The sequence below is a fragment of the Sphaeramia orbicularis genome, chromosome 16, assembly GCF_902148855.1.
Source record: "Sphaeramia orbicularis chromosome 16, fSphaOr1.1, whole genome shotgun sequence".
NCBI lineage: Eukaryota > Metazoa > Chordata > Actinopteri > Kurtiformes > Apogonidae > Sphaeramia > Sphaeramia orbicularis.
Genome location: NC_043972.1, coordinates 34,785,146 through 34,804,894, shown reverse-complemented (window position 1 = coordinate 34,804,894; position 19,749 = coordinate 34,785,146). Strand labels below are relative to the sequence as shown.

Here is a 19,749-nt window from a genome sequence, read left to right as displayed (position 1 = left end):
TAACAGAGGTGGACCCCCACACAGAGGTAGTACTCACATTGTATGAGGAGACATCAGTGACGGTCATGAAGACTGTGTCTCCTGCAGCCACTGAGGGCAGGAGCAGCCTCAGCTCCACGTTACTCACAGAATAACAGCCCAGATTCTGCAGCTGAACACACAGACACATACTGTCTAATTCTGACATCATCACGTTTATTCGTTTTTGCATGCGAGTCATTTCTTATTACCCTGAGGTGTGTGTAGAACTCTGGTCCGATTCCCTCTGACACAGATCGAGTAGGATGGACCTCATAACGGTTCAAATTAGAGTCACTGCAAAAGAAAAAACACATGAACACAAAGCAAAGTATCTTCACTAAAAGGTAAATGTGCGTGATTTTACCAGAGTTAGTACAATTCTAAACCATTCATTGGCTTTTATTATTACATGGTCTTCCACTCAGTTTATGATCAGTGCATAGGTACTTGGGATAATTACGGTTTCATTTACTACTTCAAGCAGTTATTGACTGCAAAGTATTAAAAATACTATTCATGTTTATAACGATCATAGTTTGTCCAATTACTTTTGAGCCCCTGAAAATGGAGGGATGTTGTATAAAAATGGTTGTAATTCCTAAATGATTAATGCAATATTTTTGTTGAATACCTTGAATTAAAGTACTTCAGTCACAACGTTCATGCTTTATTTCAGTTCCACTGGTGACGCACAGAGGCAAAATTACAACATTTGTGTCTCTGTGTAATACCTATGGACCTGACTGCAGTTGTACTGTTTTAGTTTCTTGGGTATTTTGAGGAAATCCTTATTACTCCGCCCCCCGAAGGGGAGGCAAGGGGTATTGTTTTGGTCTGTTTTTTTCTTCATTTCTTTGTGTGCTAACACTCTAGCAGCAAAACTATTGGTTGAATTCATACCAAATTGAGGTTATAGATTGCCATTGACCCAGAATAGAACTGATTACATTTTGGGAAAAGTAGGTCAAAGTTAATTTTTTTTAATGAAATTTTAAATCTTCTTTTTTTCTTTCCATTTACTTATAATGGGTGAAATTTCAAATGTCTATAAAAAAAACATCAGTTTTGTTTCAATTTACTTCAAACTTGGCACATATATAGAGGCAATTGATATGCTGACATCAGCACATGCATAGACATGATGACATCAGCTGGATTGATGCCAAAATAAGCTACAATACATATGAGGGGCAGGGTTTGTTGCGCCTGGCACCACTTGTTTCCTTATATTTTCATAAGCTGAAAATGGAAGGATTAAATAATGCATGACATCAAATATACTTTAAGTACAAACAAAACTGCAGTTCTGTTTAATTCTAACTTATGTTACACTGTTTTTACTTCTATTTCATTTCTATCTCAGGTAACAACACGACTTTTTCACAGCTTTGTTTAGTCTTTGTTCTTGTTGTCTATAACAGCTCTTGTTGTCACTTACCTACTGACAAACAGGTCTGGTTCATATTGCACAAAACTCTGCAGCTGAACACTGTTGTCCCCCAAAGTTTCCTCTCTCTCCACACTGTCACTGTAAGAGACTCAAATGGTTACTTGTGAAAATAACATTCAAAACCAAGTGTTTAGGGGTATCTGTACCATGGTTTAACTTGTGACATATGCAGAACATGCTGCATTAACATCCTACCTGGCAGCATTGAGCTTCATCTGGACTCGACTGTGCAGAGATGTGCAGCTGAACTCAAACTCCAGCATAAAGTTGACCTGCAGCAAAGAAGAGAAGAGCCTGTTGAAGTGGCACATCTTACCTGGAGGATGTGAAGTATGAGTGGGCTCAGTCGAGAGCATGATGTGGCTATTTTGCCAGTGTGGACATACCTTTGACTGGGAGCGAAATACTGGATAGCTCACATTACAAGAGTGGCTGTTGGCACTAAGTGCTGTACACTCAATCTTAAAGTGGGCGTCCTCCTACAGGAAAAGCAAGTGGAGAATCAGAAATCATGTTTTTTCTTTGTCGGGTGTGTGTAAATGTGGCTGGTGATGGAAACGTGGTGGTGCGTGTGTGGTAGTAGTTTGGTCTACCCTGATGCTGAGGCTGGAGAAGTGCAGGTTGCGTGAGTAGTGCAGCGTCAGGCTGGTGTTGTAGGCGTTTTCCAGTCTGTTGTGAAGCTGCACCTCCACCGCCAGACGCCTACGGGGGCTACGGATCACATAAGGCTTCTGTCTGTAGAGGAAACACAATGAAAACTACCTGAAACTGAGCAACTAGTAAATCTCTCATATTGTTAGATTACAGTGGAAATAATGCAGAGGATTATCACCATCTGTACCTTGTCCCAGAGATGTCCATATGAGCATTAAGCACCAGGTCCGTTGTACATACGTCATCCTCCCCACAGTCTTTAAAGAATGGGATCTGAGCATAAAATGTAAGAGCATGTCTGAATTAAAGCTGATCATGTTTTGTTTTGTTTTGTTTTTTTGGAAAATCATCTAACAAATCAGGGGATTAGTAGCAGTACATCTATATCTGTTTATCTTGGACGTATCCCAGACAGTTAGTAAAACTGATAACTCTTGCTTAAAGAATTTGTTGGCAGAAATCATAAAAGCCAATACAAAATGTTGGCTTCTAAAAACAGTCCTACTGCTGATCTCTTGCCAATACTGTTCAACAAGTGCATCCTCTAGTAGAGATCATCTGTTCTTTGTAGCTCTAAAAAGTAGTGGGAGAAAAGTGTGTCTTCAAAATAATTTAGAAATAAAAGAATAAATAGACAGAATGCTTGACGGAGAAATGTTTATTCAAAAACAACTCACATATTTCTTGAGCGTAGTTGGCCAGCCTTCATCCAAGACTGGACCACTCTCTGTGTCGTTAATCTTAAACCTCAGTGAAAAGCTAATTGGACGGATGTAGTCCGCTGTGTCCTGTTAAAAACGAACGGATGAAGTTATGTCAAGCAGTTTTGTCACATGGTTAAAGGTGTTTAACAGACACTCACATAGACATGGAAGGGCAGGTTGTAGCAGAGGGTCTTTTGTGTCTGAACCCGGACCGCCAGCTGCGTCTGTCTGTGAGAGCTGTCATCAAACAGGGCCCGAGCCGACGACTTCCTGTCATCCAACATGGCTGAAATCCACAACTCTGAGAAGAGAGCAGGTAAACGTACTGAGTACTGGAAAACTCTCAATTTAATAACATGAGAGTCCAAGAGCACTTACAGCTTTACTAGTAAGTCTATTCTATTCACTTTTGATAAATATTCCAACAACTATTATAGAATTGGAGTCATACATTTCATTTACTGCCCATATTGGACCATATTATCCATGGAGTTTATGTGTTGAACATCCCAGTCTGCCCTCATGTTCCTGCATGTGTCTTATTGTGGTTTTATTTGTATTATGTATGCCAGGGATGTCCAACTCATCTTAGTTCAGAGGCCACATACAGTCCAATTTGATCTGAGGGGTGCTGGATCAGTAAACAGCAAAATAGCCTATAAACAATGAGAACTCCAAAGCATTCTCTTTGTTTTCATGCAAAAAAGTAAAATTAAATGATGAAAATGTTGACATTTACAAACTTGAACAATCCTTGAACAAAAATTGTAAATAACCTGAAAAACCTGACTTTTTAAAAGAAACACAAGTGCAATTTTAACAATATTATGCTTTAACTTATCAATTATACATGTGCATTACAGATTGCAGTGGATCTGCAAAGGCACAACGATTTAGCCGCAGGCATATTAATATTACAATTTTGGAGTTTAGAACTGAATTGAGTTCAGTATAATCCTTGCACTTCACAAATTCATCCCATGGGCTAGATAGGAACTATGGGCAGGTCCAAGAGTCAAATGTTTGGCACCCCTGATGTATATAATATGCATGTGTATTTATATCTGTGCTTCTCCAAATCGATGAGCTTCTGTGCGGCATGTGGGTGTCCTGTGATATGCTTTTTTAAATTTTATTTTATTTAATACAGTATAATAATAATAATAATAATAATAATAATAATAATGGATTAGATTGATATAGCGCTTTTCTATGAACACACACTTAAAGTGCGTACCGTGGATTCATTATTCATTCACTCACACACTGTCACTCTGGTGGTTGTAAACTACATATGTAACCACAACTGCCCTGGGGCAGGCTGACGGAAGCATGGTTGCCAATTCGCACCTACGGTCCCTCCGACCACCACTGAACATTCATACACATTCATACACCAGTGTGAGTAGCAGCACTGGAGGCAAGGAGGATGAGGTGTCTTGCCCAGGAACACAACAGCACTAGGACAGAGGGGGATTCGAACCGCCAACCCTTCGGTGGCTTCATGGCCCTCTTTTCTTATCATTATTGTTTCTACATGCTTATACACAAATGACCCACAGAATCGTATAATCAGTTTATCCACTTTTTATCACCACTCTAACATCTGTCTTCTCCAGATGAAGAATATCTATATTTACAGCAATGTTTATTAATGTGCAATGTCCCTATTGAATAAACCAACAAATCCAAGCGAAGTCATGAATAAACAAAGATACCAAAGTTGTTGCTGTGTAGTCCAGGGGAGCGAGAGATGGCTGTGAAGCAGGCGGTGGCATTGAGACAGGCCGATTCCCTGCCTCCCCTCTGGCAGGTCTTCTGGATGACGTTAATGGAATGGGGCTGGAAGGAAAGACTCACGTTGATCTGGACGATGCTTCGAGAGCTGAGGGACAGAGAGGAGGTATAGCCGATAAAAAAAATAGAATCAATCTATAAATGTAACAGTTATAACTAAACACGTAGAAGAATCCCTTTAAGTGAGGGGCTTTTTAGATGAGATACATGTAGGCTTAAAAATTACAAGAAAAGTGATGGCAATTTCCTTTAAACCAATGTTACCGAACTTTTTCAGCTTGAGAAATATGGCGTATCCTACAGAACAAATTTAGAAAAAAATGCTTAAACATTGTTATAAGTTGTATATTTTTATTCAATCACCCAGTTGTACTTCTACACCATTTTTGACCTGATCCGTCTCTAATATCATTTTAATTTTGTTCACTTTGTGACATTTTCATCTTTTTGCATCTTTCCCGTCATGTCAGTCTTGTTGCATCATTTTCATCATTTTGTGTCTTTTACATCATGTCCAAATTATTGTGCTTTTTGTCTTGTTGTCTTCTTCAGGTCATTTTCATCTTGTTAAACCTTTCCATAACTTAACCCATAAAGATCCAAACATCCACTTTCGACCAAAACTATCTACTGATGTAAAATGTTAAATAACTGTTCATCTAATAATCCAATCAATACATGTAAATAATTGGTGTAAAATGCATTTTCTCATCTTTTCATGGTCATCAGATATGACCCATTTGGACATTCAGATGCTCCGTAGTGAACGTGGAAACACTGTCATCTTCTACAACATTGATTCACCAGTAAAACCCATGGAGTTTGATCAATGACAGTAGATGAATACATTGTCTTTATGTTCAGGTAATGATAGATTTGCTGAAAGTCACTTCTTCAGTTTTCTCTGTTTTTGATATAATAATCCTCAACTTTAATCTGAGCTATTATGAACATCTACATGATTAACAAATTACATGTAGGAAAATACTTGATTTTCATGGAAAAAACAAAAAATGCAGAGGATAATATAACAATAAATGGTGATAAATCGCTTAAGGACGGGTAAATATAGAGAAAAATTCATTTGGGAACTGACACAAAAGTAACGCTGGGTCCTTGCGGGTTAATATCCACATGACTTTGATGAAGATAACATTTCTAAAGTCTAAATTAAGCAAGAAAAATCACATATAATATTGTTGCTACATATTTACTGCTGTAAATTTGTGACCCAACAAAAGTAAGCACTAAGTTTGGGAAACACAGCTTTTAACTAATAATAATAATGTAATGTTAAACTGTTTTCCTTTTTTCTCTGTGGGGAGTTTCTTCCACAGACTTAAGTAATAAACTAAAACTTATACTGGTATTAATCTCGACCCACCTGAGCACTACAGCGCTGCCCTGTGCCCCCACTGCCAAGTCTATGAGCTGATCTCCATCCAAGTCCAACCGAGCACTCACACTGCGGCCAAAATACTGCAGGGAAGGTGAAATTGATGACCCTGGAATTCGCTGAAAACATTGGGAGACAAAAACAAAAACAGACAGATTAGATCGACCTGTGATTCACCAGGTTGTAGTATTACTGTTTTTTGTAATTCATCAAAGAACACAGAAGTTCAAAATGCAACATATTTAGACCATGCAACACACTTTGGAAGAAAAAATCTCGCATTTAACTTTAAGGAAATATTAATGTTTAATAACTATATGGACAAAAATATTGGGAGACATCATGGCTACAGCTTGTAAGATGTCCTGTTCATGCTGAGTTGAGATATAAACATTAATATTTCCTTAGAGTTTAATGGGAGATTTTTCTTCCTAAGTGAGATGTGAAGAAAGTAGATGGTTAGTTGTGATAGAAAATTATTATTTACAGTCAGAACATGAAAAATATTTGAGAAATTTAGAAGTAGAACTGTTAAAACCATAGTCATAGATTTGAAAAAAAAAATCAGTAGAGAGAAATGAAGTAAAAACTATCTCTGAGGCATTTTGGAAGAAAAGATAACAATTTAAACAAACCTAACCTATGTCATGCATTGATACTTAACACAATATAGAACTATATTATGGCGTTGGTCATTATTGTTTTGTATCCCAGACCCATTAGAAAAGAAACACCTGAATTCAGTATGTACAAATACTTTTGTCCATTTGGTGTATGTGTGTGGAATATTAGGGCTGTAGTGTAGATAGTGAGGATACTGTGGTAGAGGACTGACAGATACCTGTTTGTAGTTGTGGATGATGTGAATACCATCTCCATGGTAGACATAGATAGCCCCCCTGTGGTCATCCTCCAGCGGCGCACCCACCAACAGGTCAGTGAAGCCATCCTGGTTCAGGTCTGGAGCAGATGCTAAAGCATAACCAAACCTGGCGTCCTGGGATTTTTCCTCTGCCTTCAGAGTGCCATTCGACACAAACACCTCCTCCTGGGAAAAAGGAAAAAGATTAATTCAAATTAAAACCATGGATTCACTTTAAATGTTGGGATAGATTCCATGAATGATAATTTAAAAAACAATAAAATTTTTATGACCTTGTGATATCAGATAAATGTGTCTTTTTGTGTATTTGTGTACGTGTACACAGAAGAGTTTCAGGTCCCACCCTACTTTCTTACCCCACTCAGGCTGTAGATATAGACTCTACCAGCCTCTTTATTTCCGTATCCAAGGAACATGGGAGCAGCAACCAGGAGGACATCAGTGATTCCATCCTGGTCAATATCCAGACCACACACCTCACTGCCATAATACGATCCAATCTACAGACAGAAACATGCAATTTCATTTTATCGCCAGTAGGTGGAGGCCTTGATTTAATCCTTCACAAACAGGACAAATGGAGTAAAGTGATTAAAAGTGGTAAAAACAGAGCTGTACCTGCTCTCCGTTGAGGGCCTGGACTATGTTGACATCACCCTCATTACTCAGTTCAAACAGGATGACTTTGCCTTTGTGCTTGAATCGAGGAGCTCCTGCTACATAAAGCCTCCTCCAGTCTCCAACTATCACAGAAGACACTGTGTAACCTGCATGAACACACAGAGTCACATCAGCAAACACTGCAGCTAAGTTCACATTCTACAGGATCTATGGTTTGGTTTGCCTATAATCATCTATGTTTTAATCCAGGCAAGATTTCAGAAGATACTGTGGATGACTGTATGACCAGTTTGTGACTGGGGGAAGTGGTTCTGAGGCTTTTAAAAAATCCAACAGAGTCATTACCACATAAAATAAACTAGTAGAATCAAGGTATATTATTATTATTATTATTATTATTATTATTATTATTATTATTATTATTAATGATAATAATAATAATAATAATAATAATAATAATAATAGGTTTTGATTTAGTTTAGCTATTTTTGTGAGTAGTTTCATTTTTTTATTTTCAGGAATTGACTTGTTCATTTAGGGTTGGTTCAGTTCTAAATTAAGTTAAAGTCTTTCAAGTATAATGAGTGAAATCTTGATTTATGGGGTTAAAAGTGGTAGGATGAAAGAATCCATAGCATTGAATATTTGTTACAAAACTAACGTTTATTAAATTATATTGTTAAGCATTTTGACAGTACACATCTTCCCCTATCAGCTCCCACCACTACAAAACAATGGAGTGTTGTGTGGGGGTTTTTTTGTGTGCATTTTTACAAGATTTCATGTCAAGATACGGAGCAGAGCACAATAATTATGTCCGAATTTGATCAGAAATGGAGAAGATTTCCACAGCCCAAAAACACAGGAAAGGAGCTGATGAAGTATGTATTGTTCTTTCTGCTCAGGAATGCTGAAAAAACTACCAACACTGCAGCTTTAATTGTCATTTTGATTTAATGATTTTGGAAACTGTCAGCCTTTTTTCCCCATTGTAATAATGGCCCTGGATACATGAGCTGAAATATCAAAATTATGGTAACAGTAATATGTCCAAGTTGAATATGTACATCACAACAGAGTAATTTGTTTGATGAAGGTAAAATGTTTCACAACGATGTGAAATGAAGTGTTGTGCTCCACAGAAACCTCATATTCTGGAGATGAATTGGAGCATGTTTGTCTGTGTTTATACTTTTACAACGTATTTCGGAATAAACACAATATAGTTACTGATACCTAGATAAGCAGCATGATTTTTGAGCTCTAGAGGAAACTCGCTCTCGAACGCCTCCCTCGGCGGCATGATACGTCCATTGGCACCCTCTTTCAGCACGCCGCCATCCCAGTCGTAGGCGCCGACCATCCCAAACAGAATACCATCCTGAAGACAACAGCAGAGCAAGATAAGACTCACAGGTAAAAGGCTCCTGGATGAACATGTGGTTAGTGTTGGACTTACATCCAGTGTGTGTGTGGAGAAGCCGATCTGAGACATCTCCATGTGGAAAGAGCTCTCGTTGTAGCCCAGTGTACCTAAATGGGGACACACACAGTCACTTCTCTGGCAGATCTTTGCACACCTCCACCCTTCCTTCCTCTGCCTCTTAGGACATCTCAGGATGGAAATGGCACCATCAGCACCCTCACTCCAGGGGGCAGATAAGCTCCACCCCTTCCTTTCCTCCTCTCCCTTCCTCTTGAAATCCCTTGAACATGCAAAAGGAGCATCACTTTCCATCCCCCTCCCTCTCTTGTTCCCATAGCTATTATGATAGCTGAACACTCCCTAAACCTTTTTCCTCTTCTTGATTTCTCTGCAGGACTACTGTTTATTTTTTCACACGGACCCAGTCCTTCACCTCTGTCGTCCACCTTCCACACTGTTCTATGTACTTCTGACACTTTCATTTCCCCTCTCCCTCTGAGTGCCTTATTTAAGCTTTGAATCCTCATTTTGTTTTCTGTTTATTGTTTTTATTATAAAGTAGACTTGAATAATAACTGCAATAATAACTGTGTATCTGAATGTGTTTGCACAGACCTACAGAAGAGGATTAAGGCCACAGGAGAAAAAAAAAAAAAATTATGGTCCATTATGTTTTTTTATCAATATATGAGAAAAAAGTCTGAATTCTGACTTTAATCTCAGAATTCTTTTTGTTTTCTCAGAATTCTGACTTTTTTCTCAGAATTCAAACTTTAATCTCAGAATTCTGACTTTTTTCTCAGAATTCTGACTTTAAACTCAGAATTCAAACTTTAATCTCTGAATTCTGGCTTTAATCTTAGAATTCTGGCTTTAATCTCAGAATTTTGACTTTTTTCTCAGAATAATAATAAAAAAAAATATATTGGACATTAATGTTTTTTTTTTTTTCAGTAGCCCTAAGCCTCTTCCATACAGACCTCAGTCAAATAAGTATGTGTTTATATTTCAGAAAATCAATCAAAAATCTGATGATCCTAAAGAAAAGGACAGCATTCACAGTAAATTAACATGAACTCAATGGTAGATTATTTAAGATTCTACTACAATCACATAACATGATAAATTAAAGCTGTGTGCATGTTTCTTTGTGTCCATACCATAACTCCATAGTAAATAGCAGTAAAGTTGACCATGACCCATGTGGTCACCCATAAAGTCACAGGATCAAAAAATTACATTAAACAGCTATACAATATACTAAACAGGCTCATTTATCTCATCTTATCATATCTGTCTGGATATGAATACACACACTGCAAAAAAAAGTCCCCATCTGGATTTAACTAAGCCAATAGTTCAGATCCTTCCGTTAGATGATTACTGCAGTGGGTAGCTTCTCATTTCTTTAAAAAAAAAAAACAAAAAAAAAAAACATCAGGGATCTAGAGAGCACATGGACAAAGCCAGGAATATTCAGGCTCATCCGGCTTGTGAAAGAGTGGTTCAGGGAGCATGAGACATCATTTTCACACATGAATTGGCCTCCACAGAGTCCAGACCTGAACCCCACTGAGAACCATTGGGATGTGATGGAGACTCTATGCAGGTCCGACTCTCCCATCATCAATACAAGATCTTGGCAAAAAATGAATGCAACACTGAAAGCAAATGCATCCCATAATCACAGCTAAAGGCGGTCCAATTACTGTGGGCCAGGCTGTGTATATTGTGTGTAACATTTTATTCAAAAAATAGAATTCCATCTAATAAAGCATCTCATAAAAAGGGGAACTGGGTTAGATATTCTAAACAGGTGCCAGGCCTGAGTCAGCATCTCTTAAAACTGGGTAAAACTATGTCTTACTTTGTAGTTCTATACCCTGTGGATAATTTACATTAAAGAGAGTGTTACTATTCTACTGCTGGAATGTGTAAATTACAGCTGCATATATTTAGCAAACAGTTTTTTTATGGGCCTGCCTGTAACCAGCAGCTAGTACATGCCATCACATGACAAAACATGATGGATTATGTGTAACATAAGGCCCCACTTGTAGCTTGTGGTTTGAATAAGTGCTACTTTCTTTCTTTTTTCTTTCTACTTTCTTTTATTCATCCTAAGCCATCCTTTTTTTTGCGTCACAAACCTTCCAGAGTGAAGATGCGGTCTCCCAGGGCATCCACGATGTCATTGAGCGCAGCTTCATCGGTCACATTGAAAAAGTATTTGTCATCAGGGTCACTGGCGATATACTTGATCTCACTAATAAACGTCTCAGGGTCCTGCTGCCGGCGAATGTAATGTCCTAGAACCTGAAGTATGGCAGAGAGAGAGAGAGGGTAAATGAATAAACAGATAACATCAGCTTTGTCAAATATCAAGGGGTTAACTCTGAGTGGGAGGCGATGAAAGCAAGAAAAACAGTGAGCATAAACAGACTTTTTGGCAAGTGTCAGTACAATTACTTCTCCATGTTCCTGAGAAACAGTTTTGAGAGAAAGTTTGTAGAAGACTTGAGAGAGTTAGCCAACAGCATCAGTTCAGTGGAGTTTGCAATGACACAGGACATGGAATCCAACTAATCTTTACTATTTAATTTAGTAATGATTAACTCAAACCTAAAGGCAACATATTACCTTGAAAACAAAAGAGAGGAAATGAAAGTCACCAGAGATTGGTCAATGAGGAGCACAGGCCCACGGTGGAGCTGAGGAGATGACTGATGCAGAAGATATACTGTAGCTGGAGTGGTGAATGGCTTAACGCCTGAAGTACAAATGAGAAAATTCCATAAGAGAAACCAAACCCAAGAATCTCCCCCTGTGACTCCAGCTGCCAAGCAAACTAAGGAAATCCTCTGTTTTCAAAGCGTAGGGAACGGAGAGGTCTGCAATGTGTAACATGAAGAGAGCCCACATATTAATATGTACATTAAGATCTTATAGAGGCGGAGAAATTCCACTCAGGCTGCCAACTGCTGCTGCCTTTTACATAATCATAAACAGGGAAAGAGAAGAATAGCAGTGTAACATGAGGATACGACTCGTTAAACTACAAAGAACACCACATTTCAGTAATATATAGTTTTGTTTGAATATATGAATGTAAGTGTAGATACACGGATAGTTCTGCGTAGATGACCCCCCCCCCCCACACACACACACACACACACACACATATACTTCTAGATGTAGAAAACACAGTCTGCAGTGACCGTGCTCTTGTTTTGAAAGCGCTTGCCTCCCTTGTGAACCATTTTCACTCCACACACACAACCTACACACACAGACAGCAGCACAGTGGACGACATCAAAACATGGCTGTAACAAGCAGTAGTTACCTGTCATCACTCTGACTTTTTGGGCAAACACTTGACCACAGAACCCACCTCCTTCTTTCTTGTTTTCTCCATCCACTGTTTGTTTCTTTTTTTTTTTGTTCAGCGCTGCATATAATCTGTGCTCTACCCACATGTTTCTGTCCCTTAGTGTCTGTTATTTTGCCTCAGATTGAACATTGGTTGACGTAGCATCATGTTGTCCACATGTCAAACAGCTTGGGCTGTTAATCACACAGCCTGCAGTGCAGTAACCTTAACAACATATTTTGGCACAATTTGTAGTATAGAAATGCAGCCTTTACCTTTTCTATTCTAAGCACTAGATGGTGACATATATCTCCTGTAGATGTATATAGGGAACAAAATATGTATTTAGCTGCATTTTGTTACAGTTATGACTTATCTCAATTTGTCTCGATGTTCTAGAAAATAAAATGAAGGACAATTTGGTTCTTTATCCTTCTACCAGACAAAGGGTCATAAAGGTTTTGTGTTTACACAGCTTACACCAAGTGTTAATATACAGTACCAAAACAAAAAAAATCCCACACATTATATTTTGTTGGACTGCCTTTCACTTCAATTACAGGACACATTTGTCGTGCCATCCTGTATGTCATGCAATGCTTATGCAGTGTCTCAATAAATGTCATAAAACATATTTCCATCCATGGATGCATTAAAATGCAGATGCATTAAGATGCACCAAAGTCTGTCTCTATCCCAAAGATTCTCAGTGAGGTTCAGGTCTGGACCAATTCAGCGTTAAAGTGGCGTCTCATGCTCCCTGAACCACTCTATAACAATATGACCCTGATGAATCCTGGTTGTAACCTTGGAATATGTCTGTGACATCAGGTGAAAAAAATCCACTGATGTACTGACCTGGTCATCCAGTATATTCAGGTAGTCGTGTGCCTTTATTTTTTATTTTTTTACATATAATGTTACTGAACTTGGACTGCACCAACTGAATCAACCCCAGATCATAACACTGCCCCCACAGGCTTGCACTGTAGGCACTAGGCATGATGGGTAATCACTTCATCCACCCCTCTTACTCTGGAACAGGGTTAATCTGGACTCATCAGACCACAGGACCTTTTTCCATTGAAACACAGTCCAATTTTTATGCTCTCTATAAAACTGATGGTCGTTGAAGTTGGAGTCAGAGTTAAAGAACTAACATATTAATCACTGCATGACTGCATGAATTTTTAACTTCTTTGTACATGTGTATAATGACAATAAAGCATTCTATTCTATTCTATTCTATTCTGAATTATCCAATGGAAGCCTCTTACCTATTTGCTCAGATGAAGACTTTTTTTATTGCCATACATACAGCATCCATTCACTTTGACTCCTAAATTATTTTGAATATGTTACTCACTTTTAGTATTTTAATGAGATATACTATATATTACATTAGTGGGCACACATTGTGTAATTAGTAGTGAAATATGTTTAAAAGTTGCCTTCCCAACAGCAGCCACGTCCAACACATTTCAACATAATTTGTGGTTACAAATCCTTTAGCCATGTCCATTCACTGGTTGTATCCACAGTGCCATTTTGCCATGTCAGCTCTTGTTCTCCTCTGCTGTGGTTTCAGTGGGGTCTGAAGGTTCCCCAGAGGCTCTTGTGGATGGGAGGGTCTTACCCAGTCCTGCCACTAAAGTCTGTCTGCCCCACTGACACCAAAACCATCATGCCACTCACTGTGTTCCTGTGTATTGAGGGGGTCGGGTGGGGCACGAAAGGAAGAGTTTTTGTTCCCAACTGACTATTTTAAGAGTCTCAAGGGGTTCATTTAGTAATTTGTGGATGTTATTTTTGGGGGAGTGGTGGAAGTATTGTGTGGTTGCTTGAGGGTGTATATGGTCACCACCACTTTCTCAAAATGCATGAGGAATGTAAGAGATACTCTATACAACAAATGGATAACAAGTGGTGCCAGGCACAACAAACCCCACCCCTCGCACGTATTGTAGCTTATTTTGGCATCGATCCAACTGATGTCATCATGTCTATGCATGTGCTGATGTCAGGATATCAACTGCCTCTATATATGTCCCAAGTTTGAAGTAAATTGAAACAAAATTGATGTTGTTATAGACATTTGAAATTCACCCATTATAAGCAAATGGGAGAAAAGAAAGATTAAAAAAATTCCTAAAAAATTTAACTTCAACCAACTTTTCCCAAAATGTAATCAGATCTATTCTCAGTCACTGACAATCTATAAACCCAATTTGGTATGAATTCAACCCATAGTTTTGCTGCTACAGACATTTGAAATTTTGCCCATTATAAGTAAATGGGAGGAAAGAAACATTTTAAAAATTCATAAAAAATTTGAACTTTGACCTACTTTTCCAAAAATGTAATCAGATCTATTCTGGGTTGCTGGCAATCTATAACCCCAATTTGGTATGAATTCAACCAACAGTTTTGCTGCTAGAGTGTTAGCAAACAAACAAATAAACAAACCAAAAACAATACCCCTTACCTCCCTTCAGGGGGCAGGGTAATAAAGATCACTAGTTTGCTTTCTATATGTCACTCTTGTCAAGGCACAATTTATCAAATTCCAAAGGAACTGAAGATATATCCTCCTGAGACCCAGCAAAGTATTTTTGTATTCTGTAGGCATCAAGAGTTTTGAAGTTTTGGTAAATTTAAAAAAAAAAAAAAAAAAAAAAAAAAAAAGCTCCACTGCAAAGGACACTCCATAAAAATATGTACAGTATGTTAAAAAAAAGTATTACATCATCAAGGTAATTTAAACTTTTACTTTACTGGGTCTCGGGGGTAGTAATATTGAAAGCTCTCAAAAGTTGCTGCGATGTACTCACAGCGATGGCGTATCTGGTGATATTTCTGTTGTCGCATTCATCCAGTGCGTCTGCTAGCTCCTCCCCATCATGTGATTCTCCATCTGTCACAACGATCATCACCTTGGTGGCACCCTCTCTGGCTCCTCGCTCAGTGCTGAATGCCTCTGTGCTACAAGGACAAGAGAAAAAAGAGAGTTGTCATGTCACACTAATTCACGCTCCACAGTTTTCCAAAACATCTACCTGGACTCAACTGAATCTGAGATGCTGAGCGAGGGCAACACAGTGGAAGGACACTAAAACTCAAAGGAGAGAAAGGGCCTGAGGGAGCTAGAGGATAAAAGGGAGTATCCAGTCGCATGGTTTCCTAAAATCTCAAATAAACATCCTCTATATGATAATATACAATTTCAAGAGCTTCTCTGAGAAAATGAATAGCTAGTAAAAACACTAACTGGATTTGAGCTCCTTCCCATTAACCCATGAAGACCCAAACAGCCAGTGGTGACCAAAACCATCTACTGATGTAAAATGTTTAATAACTATTGATCCACTAATCCTATCAATACATGTAAATACTTGGTGTAAAATACAGTTATTCATCTTTTCATGGTCATCAGATATGACCCATTTGGATGTTCAGAGGCTCAGTAGTTACAGTGGAAACACTTCTACAACACTTATTCGCCATTAAAACCTATGGAGTTGGATCAATAACAGTGGATGGACACACTTGGTTTATGTTCAGTTATTGATATATTTTACTGAAAAAGTCACTTTTTCTTCAGTTTTTTCTGTTTATAATATAACAACCCTCAACTTAAATCTGAGCTTTTATGAACATCTACATGATCAGTGAATGAAATACAGGAAAATACCAGATTTTAACTGGGAAAAAAACAAAATAAAGAAGATAATATTACAATAAATGATGATAAATCACTTACGAAAGGTTAAATAGAGAGAAAAAATTAATTTGGGAACTGCTACAAAAGTAGTACTGGGTCTTTATGTGTTAAGTAAGATATTAATGGTCCAACTCACAACTGGACCATTCCACTACTTTATTAGTCATACTTGACACACATACATTAGCTGCCAGTTGAGTCAAATTGGTCACTACATGGAGTATGCATGTGTCATTGCACACAGTGACCGCATCTGTGCATTCCCATCCGGCTGTGCCATGATACAGAGAGGAAACCTAAATGACAAACACACACCAACAGACTCAGCCGCACCCTGTTTGTCTGCAGGAAACCTGTTCTCAGTGGGACCTGCTTTAAGCATTGAATAGGCTTGGTAAGCCTCAGACCAAGACACACACACACACACACACACACACATACAAAGTGAGTAGTCTCTGCTTGTGAACTCACTCATTTTCAGGCCTAACTCCAGCCCTTGCCTAAATATAACATTGTGGTCAGCCACAAGAAACTCAGAGTTAAAAACAACCGTTTCCCCTATGCAGTCTGAAAATTACATAGGGTGCAAAGAAGAAGAGGCGAAACGAGAACAACCCAGAGGAAAGGAGTAGAAGTAAAATAATGAAGAGGAACAAATAGATGGGTAAATTTTAGGTAAGAAGAGTAAAGGGTACTTATGCAAACTGAAGGGAAAAAAATATTAAAAGAAAAGGGACAAAGGATTGAAAAAATGGATTAGCAGGATTAGGAATGTAAAAACACAGATTTAAAAGGCTAAAACTACTAGATTAGAGACAAAAAATTAAATCAAAATCAACTGTCAAAAATCCAAAATCCTTCTCTGATGTGGTATTAAAATAGAACTGACAGTAAAAGAGGGAGATAAAAAAGATGTCAAGGATGGAGGTGGACAACAACAGGTAAGAAGGGAAGTGAGAATAAGAGGAAAAGAGAAAAGAAAATGGAAAAGCGGAGATGAAACAAACAAGAAGATGAGAAAGAAGTAAAGAAAGATGAAAGACAAGAGAAAGTGAGTGGAGCTAATTGGGAGGCCTGGTTGTATTTACGACCCATTTTATGGAGTCACAGCAGTGTGGTAATGACACGGCGCAGTGGTCTGTGTGTGTACTTTTGTGAGTGTGTGTGGGTGACAGAGTGTCTCAGACGGGTGGAGCAAAATAAAATCAGCTCGTCCAATTGTACAAAGACATGTGACATCCATGCATCAGTCAGTGATCCCCTCTGTGCTACACGTGTGTCATTTACATGTCAACATTACACTGTGTGTGCCCATGTGTCCTAATGCACAGCCAATATTACTATCATGAAAAAATGTGTTAAAGTGTGTGTGTACACTAAGGATTGTGGCTTATTGATGTTTTAGGGCAAGTATAGGTCAAGACTGAAGTCACTGAAGGGAAATCCACGTTGAGCAAATTACATGTCAGCCGCACATTTTTAGGATTCTGAATACAAACCATTACAATATATCACATTTATTACTTCTATCCAAATCAACACGCACATTCTAGTTGTGTTATTAGGAAAACTATGGAGTTCTGTCCAATTCAGTCTTCTTTATGTTCCTATTTTTACTTTATTGCTTTTATTATCTTTAAATTTAGACTTTTTTTAATACTTTCCAGACTCAAGAAGTCTTTATTTTGGCTCTGAAGTGTCAAGTGAAGCCAAATCTGCAAATAATCTGTTGTGTTTGGTGAAGTAAGTGACCAGTTGTGAGCCTTTGTCAGCACTGAGTAGTAGATGATAAATGACGATATTGTCAGAAATGTATGTTTTGTGTGTGTTAAAGCATTTATGGTCTGTTCAGATGAACTTATGTCAATTCCAAGTATAGTTTTTATTTTTTTGCATCTTTTTAACAACTTATCTTCATTAACCTCCAGATAAAAGAGACGTTTTGCGTGTCTAATGTTGTTTAGGAAGCTTTTTTAGTTTAAGTGCCTGAGTTTAAGTTCGAGTGTATAATAAGAACAAGGTTAGGGTGAAGGTTAAAGGTCAAACATGCTGTGAAAAGGGGTAAAGTTGAGGTTAGAGGATCAGGAAATGAATGTAGTCAATGTCGGGCCTTTTAAGAACAGAAATAAAGCATCTGATTGTAGATGCGTGTGTGTGTAAGTGTCCATTCGTGCATGTGTGTACTGTATATATAAGTGTGTATTTTTACAGCTGTAGGAGCGCTGCTTGGCTGACCGGGCTGGGTCAGGCCCTGCCACACCTGCAGCCATGCTGAGCCAGCAGCAAGTTGCCCCAGCTCAGCTAATCTCACTGTTTTTCTACCCGGTCACTCTCATGCCTTGTGCCAACCCAACTATCAATACCTCTGAGTGTTTATATGTGTGGAGTATGAAGTACAAGTCAAAATATAAGTTTCATTTTGTTTGTTGGTACTATATCCCATGCTGAAAACTTCTTCTTTATTTACATTCTTATCACATCTAAATTTATTCATTAGGAATTACTTCTCTAAACATTTAATGAGCAATGATGAGCTGAGTGAGAGTAGCAGCCTGTAGTTTAGTCAGTCGTGATTTCCCGTCACTGGTGTTTTAATGCCACAGTTACCTTATTTTACTGGCTCCATTTTTCCAGTCACTTCTTTTCAACTACCCTCTAAATGTTCCTCTGAACTCCTCTAACTTTTACCTTTAAATGTAGCAGAAAACAGGAACTGTCCAATTACCTGCATGTGTGTATTTTAGTGTGTGTGTGTGTGTGTGTGTGTAGGTGTGTGTGTGTATTTGTGTGTGGCTGTGTGTGTGTGTGTGTGTGTGTGTGTGTGTGTGTGTGTGCACGCGTGCGCGTGGGCGTGTGTGTGTGTGTGTGTGTGTGTGTGTGTGTATGTGTACAACACCTCTACAAGAGCCACATCCTAAAATGGAAGTGGTGCCACACATCAGGTCTGGGTGTGGTTCTCTACGCGGGTATGACTTTAATAAAGCAGGAATTTTATTTTGAAAAGAACAGGATATTTTAAGACTGAGGTTTTACTTCAAATCTATTAAGCTGTTTCTTTAGACTTATGTTACCAGCTCAAGCGCCCCCCACATATTTCTGACAGAGCAGGCATTAATCGACAGGAAACAAATTACTAAAGGGTATTCTAAAGGTTATATACTCTACATTTGCCATTTATCAACATCTATTGCTGTTCACTTACTGCTAAATGTGTTTCCAAAAACATACATATTTACTTTCCCTATGACTTTATATTACAGAGTTAAAATTAAACATTCTTGACTCATAGGTTTATACTGAAGTATATCATTACATAGAAAAACAGCAAGTTAGACCTGATTGTCACTATAATTACATATGATGAACTATTGTTATATATTTAGACAAAACTCCAAGAAACATTAATCAACCTTAAAAGCCAGAAAGTTTTCAGTACAGAGACCAAATCTGTATTTCTTTATATAATGATCAATTAGTTGAATTAAAATAACTGTCACTATATTTACATGAAAAAATAGCATTCCACTATTCTGAATATGACTGTCCTTTGATTTTCATACAGGTCATGTAAATAGCATATCGTTAGCCTCATAGCATGATTGACTAAGTCATATTTTTTTTCAGGTCATAGCCAGTGATGCAAAATGAAACATCAGTGGTAGGAGAGTAAAGTTACACACATACCACAATTTGGCCAAAAATATG

At 38.1% G+C, this 19,749-nt stretch overlaps 1 protein-coding gene across 1 annotated transcript in view; it reads right to left on the bottom strand.

Moving 5' to 3' along the window:
* The window catches only part of itga10 (integrin, alpha 10), a 33,603-nt gene that overhangs the window by 1,677 nt on the left and 12,177 nt on the right, over positions 1-19,749 (bottom strand). The window contains exons 8-25 of the mRNA XM_030157409.1: positions 15,155-15,305; positions 11,103-11,268; positions 8,986-9,059; positions 8,763-8,907; positions 7,524-7,672; positions 7,262-7,405; positions 6,864-7,070; positions 6,011-6,141; positions 4,548-4,714; positions 2,988-3,130; positions 2,803-2,913; positions 2,313-2,398; positions 2,065-2,206; positions 1,858-1,950; positions 1,667-1,743; positions 1,460-1,549; positions 231-315; positions 38-151 (exon numbers count right to left, since the gene is read on the bottom strand). Coding sequence (XP_030013269.1) covers positions 38-151; positions 231-315; positions 1,460-1,549; positions 1,667-1,743; positions 1,858-1,950; positions 2,065-2,206; positions 2,313-2,398; positions 2,803-2,913; positions 2,988-3,130; positions 4,548-4,714; positions 6,011-6,141; positions 6,864-7,070; positions 7,262-7,405; positions 7,524-7,672; positions 8,763-8,907; positions 8,986-9,059; positions 11,103-11,268; positions 15,155-15,305 — 2,275 coding nt within the window. The remainder of the gene's footprint in view (positions 1-37; positions 152-230; positions 316-1,459; positions 1,550-1,666; positions 1,744-1,857; positions 1,951-2,064; positions 2,207-2,312; positions 2,399-2,802; positions 2,914-2,987; positions 3,131-4,547; positions 4,715-6,010; positions 6,142-6,863; positions 7,071-7,261; positions 7,406-7,523; positions 7,673-8,762; positions 8,908-8,985; positions 9,060-11,102; positions 11,269-15,154; positions 15,306-19,749) is intronic.